The 9240-nt window shown below is 37.1% G+C and overlaps 1 protein-coding gene across 4 annotated transcripts in view; it reads left to right on the forward strand.

The window, feature by feature from the left end:
- Nucleotides 1-8775, forward strand: part of gabrg2 (gamma-aminobutyric acid type A receptor subunit gamma2) — a 50741-nt gene extending 41966 nt beyond the window's left edge. The window contains exons 8-10 of one of the 4 annotated variants that reach the window (XM_023281367.3): nt 171-376; nt 1929-1952; nt 4581-8775. In XM_023281367.3, the coding sequence (XP_023137135.1) occupies nt 171-376; nt 1929-1952; nt 4581-4862 (512 nt within the window). In that variant the 3' untranslated portion in view covers nt 4863-8775. The remainder of the gene's footprint in view (nt 1-170; nt 377-1928; nt 1953-4580) is intronic. The other 3 variants (XM_023281368.3, XM_035953397.2, XM_035953398.2) reach the window with 3 other exon arrangements.
- Nucleotides 8776-9240: the final 465 nt, after the last annotated feature.

Here is a 9240-nt window from a genome sequence, read left to right on the forward strand (position 1 = left end):
GAAGGTTTTGATGCAGGGAACAGACTTATGATATAATAAGAACTTATTTATGTATAAGGAATTCATAATGTTCAAAAGATGCATACTGCTGAATTCCATGGAAAAGCAGAATTAAAATTCTATTTTGTCATTATTTAATTTGATCTATTTTTCATTGTTTTTATTACTAGGTATCACCACTGTGCTGACCATGACCACTCTGAGTACCATCGCCAGGAAATCTCTTCCAAAAGTTTCCTATGTGACCGCCATGGACCTGTTCGTGTCCGTCTGCTTCATCTTCGTCTTTGCCGCACTTATAGAGTACGGTACACTGCACTATTTTGTCAGCAACAGGAAGCCGAGTGCCAAAAAGGACAAGAAGAAGAAAAACCCGGTAAGCGTTGCTCCAAAGCCAACTAAACTGAGCTTTTCAAAAATTTATTCCTTGAGGTTTCAGGTATTTTAACAGTATTTTAAAAGAAAGGTACTACATCAGGATGCATAATCAGTGTTGACGTATTCTTCTTTTAGGCGCAGGGATGGGTTCTCCCTACACACTCTGTCCCTCCCCCACTGTGCTACAGGACTGGGTTAAGCTGTAGGGAAAAAAAAAAAGGAGCATCTTCCCACGGGCCACCACCTTAAATTGCTCAATGAGCGAGGCGTGCAGCTTGAACCTTTTCATAATCCACCACACGTCTGTTTCAGCTGTAATTTAGATTCAGGTCACGTGACAGTAGTAGTAGTGGCCTCATATGAGCCTTAAATCCCTCAAGAGATCATGGCAGCTCGGTTTAAGGGCCACCGAATATCCTAACACCTAATGCTGAGGGTATGTTTACCTCTGACTTAGAGTTCTCGCTAATCAGCTAAAGTTGGCTAGTGGTTGTAGAAAATGGAGTTTTTTAATAGAAATTTATTGAGATCTACCACTTGTTGGAATCTGTTTATGTTTATCATGCATTACTTTTTGGATAACTTAACCAAGTTGAGGTGCTTTTAAAAAATAGTGGGTGTAGGTAACTAAAATCCATCTTTGAAGCATTTTTTTGTACATGAAGGATATTAAATCTTAACCCTGTAAGTATGCTGTGCTCGGGTGAAGAGGAGTATCGAACTGGAACTTGGAGGAAAGTGGGGCGATCTAGTTTTAGCCCCTGTAACGGAGGTTTGGTCTGTCTTGTGGACGAATGAATGAATAATGAAGCGGAAGGTGTAATGCCAGTTTGCCATCTCAGAGGGGCTTTTCTGGGTTCTCTGATTGACTTGCCAAGATGTGGGGAGGAGGAACCATGCGAGGAAAGGAGGTCTTCAACTGAAATTACTCTTATGTTCATTAGTAATTGAAAGTGTGGAAGTAATAGGAAATTGAGGAAACATAAATAAAAAATGTAAAAGAAATCTATTTCACAACTTGTTCCTAGTTCCTGCGGTTCTATGTGATGTAAATCTCATGGGATTTCATTTTTTTTCCTTTAAAATACTGTCATGAATTACCACATCAGCTATGCATAGTAGAGCTGATAAAGATGCTTCAAATGCTTGAAATGCTGTGTAAGGAAAGAACATACGTGAAAATGTAATGATGTCACTATCGAGGAGTATGTGAAGTCTGAATTATGGATGTGTATATTTAACCTTTGTAGTTTTCTAGTAATATTTTCCTTAAGGCGATGCTGCATAAGAAGCATGTGAGATACATATATCGCACCATGCATCTCCCCCTGTGTCTGTTCGTAACATGTATGTCTCTCTACAGTATATTACCTCTTTCCATTTTGAGTTAGACAGTACAGTACTTGTAAATTTCACACATTTACTTTATGTTTATTTTTCTAGTTATTGATTTTTTTGTTCTCTGTTTTCATGTATTCTTTTTTTTTTTCCTTTTTGTTTTTTACTCTCTTTCAATTCCACAATTTCTTTTTCTCCTGTCTGGACAAAAGCTCCTCCGGCTCTTTTCCTCAAAGGTATATTGCCTGTGTCTGACTGCATGTGTCTGCTGCATTTTGGCTCTTTGAGCCCCCAGCACCTCACTGCTTTTCTGTCTGTTCTACAGCAGATACGCCTCTCTCTCTTTTCCCTCTTTATCTACCTGCATTCTTACTGTGCTCCTCCTCAGTTACTAAATAGGTATCAGAGATAACATTAAAAAGGGGCGCTCTGCAGTGCACAGTGCGGAGGCAGCCAGCCAGACATACTTGTGCAGTTTTTAAAATTCAAATAAGCATCCCACACATCCCGTGTCCAGAAGAATGTAATAGTCCAGGCCCAGTGTGGACTCATTCTGGCTCCCTCTGTCCTGTTTCACTCGTCATTGTTGTTACCACAGTGAACTAGCAGCTGCTACAATAGCTTCCTCTTCTTTCCCTTCTCCTGCCAGTAAATCTATACCTGTGTGTTTGTTGGGCTTCTCAACCTGACGCTTCCTACAGAGTCAGCAGAGCCTTAACAGACTGAAACAGACAACCCTTGCACTGTGTTAAGGCTAATTAGAATTGGAGGTTCATTCAGAAGATTAACACATGGTAATATATAAACACCCACAAAGCATCCAGGGTGGGTGAAAGCGAGTAAAGATCTAAATTTAACCCAGCGCACAAGCTGTTTTTGCACATAAAGGTCCCACATCTATATTTTAATAGGACAGATAAGGTGGATTTTCAGAGATAGTCTGAATGCACTGTTGAAAAATCAACCTGCATTATGGAAACACTCACATCAAATATCCAGCTTGAGCCAGATAACATTGAAATTCTCCAGTAATGAACCCAAAGTGTTTCCACATTTTGTCTCCTCTGAGCGGTTGTCTACTTTCAATCAGTTAAAGCTGCCAATGCCACTGTGTTGGTTCCTTGTTTTTATTTATTCATTTATTTATTTTGTTGCTAACACCGATTCAGCATAGCCCAGCTTGACTAGGCCATGCGGCGGGATGCTATTAACGCTCCTTCTGCTTGAGCTTTCCACTGCGCTTCCTTTCAGTGCAACCGATCCCCTTTGAGAACCGAGCCATAACCTGCTCTGCTAATCCCCTCATAAACTTAACATACGGTCCATTAATAAGGACAAAAAAAAATGAAAAAAAAAATGCTGAAACTAACCCGTATGTTGTTTTTGTTGTGGTTATGTATCGTTTTCAAAGGGACAGCAGGTTTGTGCACTAGTGCTGGGCAAGATGAGAAGTCGTAGGGAATGAAGATTACTTTGGCAGTACTTTAAGCTTGTTCGAGGATGCATGTTTACAGCAGATAATGACATGTTCTAAACTAAAACTGCAATGACCCCATTTTTATTTTTTTGCAGCAAGCATGCTTTTCTAGATATAATAAAAGGGGGTTAAAAACAATCATGTGGCAGATGAAAAAGAGTATCTATTTTTTGTGATGATAATACTCCCACAACACAGATTATAAATACATGTTGGAAATCATATTTAGAGTTTGACTATAGTCACTTATAGATTATTGTCTCTCTGTTATGAATACAAAACAACCTAAATGTCAATGCTTGGAGGGAAAGCAGTGAGATGAAATTCTTAGAAGCTGAGCTTTGGACTACACTCAACTCAGTGTTTCTTTTTAAATGATGAGCTTGACATCCTAGTTTATCAGCAAGGTCAAGGAATCTTCCACTTCTGCCAAAGAGGGGAGAAAAGCATTTAATCTGCCAAACAGCCCCAATTCCAATTTGTGCAAAGGTGCTGTGGCATTTCCAGATAAAAGCTGATGAAAACGGTCCATCTGAATACTAATTGTCTCCCCTTTAAAAACGACAGGGCCACAGAATCACTGATGTCACTGTCCTATTTTAAGCATCTTCACAAATGAAAGGCATGTGCCCTCCAGTGGTGAGCACAGATTGGAAGGAAAAAAAAGGAGGTTTATTTTAACCCGTTTAGTGACAGAAAGAGTGGGCTGGAGAAATACTGAGCCGTGAGCTGCACATCTGCCAACACATGCTCCTCCCTAAGCTTAGCTTTATGATGTATCATAAGCTAGTTACAACATAGCTCATAAATGTATTTCAGAAAAACCACTTACATTCTGGTTCAAATTGGGACATTTTGTTGAATCACTGGGCATTAAAACATTGTGAAACAGACCTTACAACAAATTGCTTAGTCACCCATTTTCTATAGTTTTTTTTGACTGCATTTTTAAATGCCCTGCAGCAGCAGCAGGAGCATAATCGTAAGAAATGGAGGGGCATTGCCCAGCACTAGCTTTATATAGCTGCTAAATAAAGCAATATGGACTACTGCACTAAAAATATTATGATTGCCTCAGCTGCCAGCAATACCCAGCCCAAAGGTGTAATTTGCCTCATGGGTTCCACAAGGACTGACCCTTTGTTACTATAAGCCTCGCTAATTACAACCACAGGTGGTAGTTGTGGGTTTACTCGTATTTCTTGACATTAAAAGGGTCTATTGGCAAGTTGAAGGTGCAAATTACATTTTGCTGACTAATGACCTAAAATGAAGTGGGAGAGAGAAAATGGTAGCTCAAATTAGTTCCCCTGGTATGTCAGTGATATGTTAATGATGCCGCTCTGTGACTCCGCTGGCTGACTGTGTCTTTCTGTCCTGTCAAAAGCAGACACCCACAGTGGACATCCGTCCACGCTCGGCCACAGCCATTCAGATGAACAACGCCACGCACATGCAAGAGCGAGACGAGGAGTACGGTTATGAGTGTCTGGACGGAAAGGACTGCACCAGCTTCTTCTGCTGTTTCGAAGACTGCCGCTCCGGAGCCTGGCGGCATGGCAGGTTGCACATCCGCATCGCCAAGATAGACTCATATGCACGCATCTTTTTCCCCACTGCATTCGGTCTCTTCAACCTGGTCTACTGGGTCTCCTATCTCTATCTCTAGGCGCGGGTGTGATTCCAGCCTTATCATACAGTCAATTACATTCTACATATGCTCTGCGCCAGCAAGTGACATTTTAAAGAAAGGGACCCACTGAAATACCCAGAGATTTGATTTAGAGTGTTTCTTCTATTTCCATTGTTTTAATCCCTTTAAATTTGAGTTGTTTTATCAGATAACTTGGACAGACACTGCAAATGTTGTAGCATTACATTAAACTGGTGTGAAGAGGTTTATAGATGTGCTGTGAAAACGTCGATTGTGTGAGAGATCAACAATAGTTTTGTTTCATTTTTTTTATATATATTTTGGAATTTATATTGAACATTTAAAGCTCTTCTAAATATGAGGTAAACTTTTTTTTTAGTTTTAAACAAATTAAATAAAGTATAATCACAATAAACATCTAAAATAAGTAGTAATTTGGACAATTGATCTTTGTAATTGAATTATAAAGATCATTCAAAAACAAACACTGACTAAAGTGCTTTTAAAAAAAGTTGCAATTAAGACATTTTTGATTGATGATTACAGTAAAGTCAAGTAAAAACAGACAAAAAAATTATGTAAATTAATAAAAACAAAGAATAGAATTGCAGACAGAATAATTAAATAGGTTACAAAGTGTGACCAGTTGTCTTCTCATGATGGCTTTTAAACCTAATTTAATAATCTAAACTGCGTTAACTATGTCTTTTATTTATTTTCACGTTTTGTTTTTCACTTAGTAAAACACAAAATCTGAAGCACTTTAACAGAGCTATGTTAGACAGTGACAAATTCATTTTGATGACACAAAATTATTGTATTATTATTTTTTTGTTGCTAACATGTTAGCACAATTATACATTGCATTTTTTCATGTGTGGTCAGAGTGCGATATGATGCTATTTATGGACAATGCTCTACTGTACAGACACTGTATATATTTTACTATTACATAGTGGTTTACATTTATTGCATGCACCTTTCAGGCCAAAAATCAGCATATTTTATGGTCTTCTACTGTTGGCTATGGAAACTAAAAGAAAAAAAAACAAGCAATTGTTGATTATCAGTCAGGATTTAATTCTACTTTCTTTTTCTAGGAAAATTGGAAAATCAACAGATAAAAAAAGGGTCCAGTTTATCTTTTTAAGTTGAGAAATCATCTTTAAACACAGGTGGGAGGATCAGCCCAGTATTTCAGGCCAGACAGCTGGTTTAATGGTTTTCTTCACAACTATTAGCTTGCAGCATAGACAACACTGACCCTTCATCCCTTCTTCCATTTGCTGTTAAAAGCACATATTTACATAATGACACACCACTACTGTATATTGGTTACGCAAGCTGGTACAAGAGAAACTATATTAAAACAAGTTAAGTGTTGATATAAAAACCAATCATCACTCGCTCTTTATGTTATCAGAGTGATACCTGCAGCTGTAACACCACAAGTGAGTTTCACCTTCAAGTAGCGGCACTGAGACTAATCTACACCTCAGTGCAAATGTCAGTGAAGACAGCTGGAGGGCACTTCGCAGTCAAGCAGAGTTCGAGTTATTCTCCTAAGATGACAAAAATAATCTTAACAATGAATAAACCCGAGCATTTCAAACAAGTACAAAAAAATCAAAGCATCTGCTTGTGTTACGAACAGATGTGGAAGCCTTATTATCAAGCATCTCACTTCCAGAATCACATTTAGATTGTAAATCATTACATAGTGAGGAAGCTGATTCGCAGGGCTGTGCAGAAATTCATCATTTGTTTTTACTTTTTTCTCATGAAAAATTTGCTTGAATGTGTGACGAGAGCAGACAACACAGCAAACGCATCTGAATTGTAAATGTCATGTATGATAACGTATAATGCACATGAATTAGAACCCCTCCCAGATCAGTTTTGATAGACACCAGTATGCAATCAGTGGAGACAGTGCTGCAGGATGATTTGTAAACTCACAAAGAAATGGGTGTAAATCACAGTTTATGTACATAAATTATAAATGGAAGAAAACACTTGTCAAGCCCTTGGGATTTTGAAAAAGGGTATATATTTTGTAATTTCAGCATTGTTACAGTATATCATCACAGTATATTATACTTATTGTATTATGCTGGACTGACCATCTAGAATACTTGGAGAATGATGGGGGTATTTATTTATTTATTCATTGATGGTACTTATTTATTTATTTTAGCGAAAGAAGAATGCATTTTATGCTCATATAGCCCCTGAAAAAAAGAAACACAGAATGCTGTCATTTATATCAAAGATACATTTTTGTTCAATGTGTCGATGGAGCTTGAGCTTATTTATCTTGTGTTTTTCTATGTTGTGATCAATGTACACTACTCTCACAAAGAACTGTCAAACTGTTCTATTTGTTGAATTCGTGACTTGCAACATTACCTGTTGTGCAGCTTCTGAGTAGGTGACTTTATTTAAATAATAGTATTAATAATAATAATAATAATAATGAAGAAGAAAAAAAAAAAGAAAACACACACAAAACATTTCCCAAGCCACCAGAAGAAGAACATCTGCTTGTCTAGCTTATTATGAATAATTTTCACTTTTCCCACCACCACAAGGGTTTGCTTTGGTCTTGACAGTCGCCATAAATAAAGCATCAGTGATGATCCGAAACATATGCATTTACCAGATTATCTTATACTTCCTAGAGTTCTTTCCATTTTGTATTTAATGGTGGTCCTGTTGTGTTCCGAAGCTGCAGCTTTAGTAGTCTGAACCTGTCTTCAGTGTACACATAATGCTATTTCTCACATCTTTAGGGGCGTTAGCGTGTCAGTAGCAATGTCATCATCAGTGTCCAGTAGTTGAAAGAAGTACAAAAGAGTGAATACATCCTATAAAGTGCCAAACTGACACCCATGCAATAGAAAATATCAAAACCGTCATATTATTTGTGAATTCACTTATGCAGAAAGAGAGGACATATGCTAAAAGTGAAGTTTTTCAAAGTAAATGTGATACACACCACACCTCATAATCCTCTGGATTTGCAGGTGCTCTGGATTGCATTTTTTGTTGTTGTTGTTTCTGTTGGGGTTTATTTGTTGTTTGTTTGTTTTATTTTAGTTCAAATTTAATATGGTACAGAACCAAAAGCATCCGGATAATGAGGATAATTGCTAAAATGAACAACAAACTGATAAAAACTAATTCCTGTATCAGGGTGAACTGACATTTCTGACTTTATTTTGAAAATCCATCATACTAATGATGACTGAAGCATGTCTTGTGTTTTAACAGTGGTGCAGAAAAACTAATGTTATTGTATTTTTATTTTTCCATGATGGTAGAAGCTTGTGATTTATTTATTTTTATTTGTGCACTCAACTTAAAATGCAGAGATATAAAGGTGTGTCGGGAAGTACTGAGGCACTTGTTTGTGTCTGTACTCAGTAGCGTGCATGTTAAGTATGTTTTCAGTCAAACAGGGATGATCTGAAGAATTGGGACTCCCTCATCTGGTCTTAATCCCTTTTTCTTGCATTGACATGGACGTTTATTATACTGTACTTATTTTTTTTTGACAATGTGGTTTTATTTAATTTTATTTTTGGGACCCACAAATGAGACATATATGTGAACAGCACATGTAGATATTTTTTATTGTTTATGTATTTTGTCAAACTGCAGGAAAAAAACAAAACAAAAGAACAAGCACTGGAACTACAGAGCTCAGCAAAAGGCATCCGACAACAAAATAAATTTCATATGATTCTCATTCATACAGTATGTTAGTTGTTTGCCATCTATGTATATTTGATTATTGCATAAAAAAAGGGGCACTGATCAATTCTGTTAGGGTCTGCATAATCTATTATACATGTCATGGAAAAAGTCCTTTTCATAAGGGAATTGCACATAGCTGTGGAATTTTACAATAAAATGGTCGCATTTGTCAGTGTGTATAGGTTCATTATTATTATTTATGATCATCAGCACTAATAGTAATTGTAGAAATAGTATTTCTGTGGCATTTATGGCTACATTTATTACATTTACTAATTATTGTTTTGTGCCAGAAATTTATTAGCAAAGGAAACTGGCTGATGTAGAAGGGATTTGTGTGATATTTCAATGGTATGTGAATCAAGTGTGTCCATTTTGGGTGCTCAGAGCAGCAGTTATCTAGTGCACAATTACAATTATAATTTCAGAGCATATGAGGACAATCCTGCTTGCATGACTATAAATAAAGCGCCGCATTTTACAGCTCTTCTTTTAGCTAATGAAAACAATGCAGCAGATTCTAATAGAAGACTCTGGCAGAAATTCTAATATTGAGATTACAGAAACTGTGATTTTTGAGGTATGACACTGTAAGCACCAAAATACAGTAATAAATAGCATAGAGTAGTATAGA

The sequence above is a fragment of the Amphiprion ocellaris genome, chromosome 14 (assembly GCF_022539595.1).
Source record: "Amphiprion ocellaris isolate individual 3 ecotype Okinawa chromosome 14, ASM2253959v1, whole genome shotgun sequence".
Taxonomy (NCBI): domain Eukaryota; kingdom Metazoa; phylum Chordata; class Actinopteri; family Pomacentridae; genus Amphiprion; species Amphiprion ocellaris.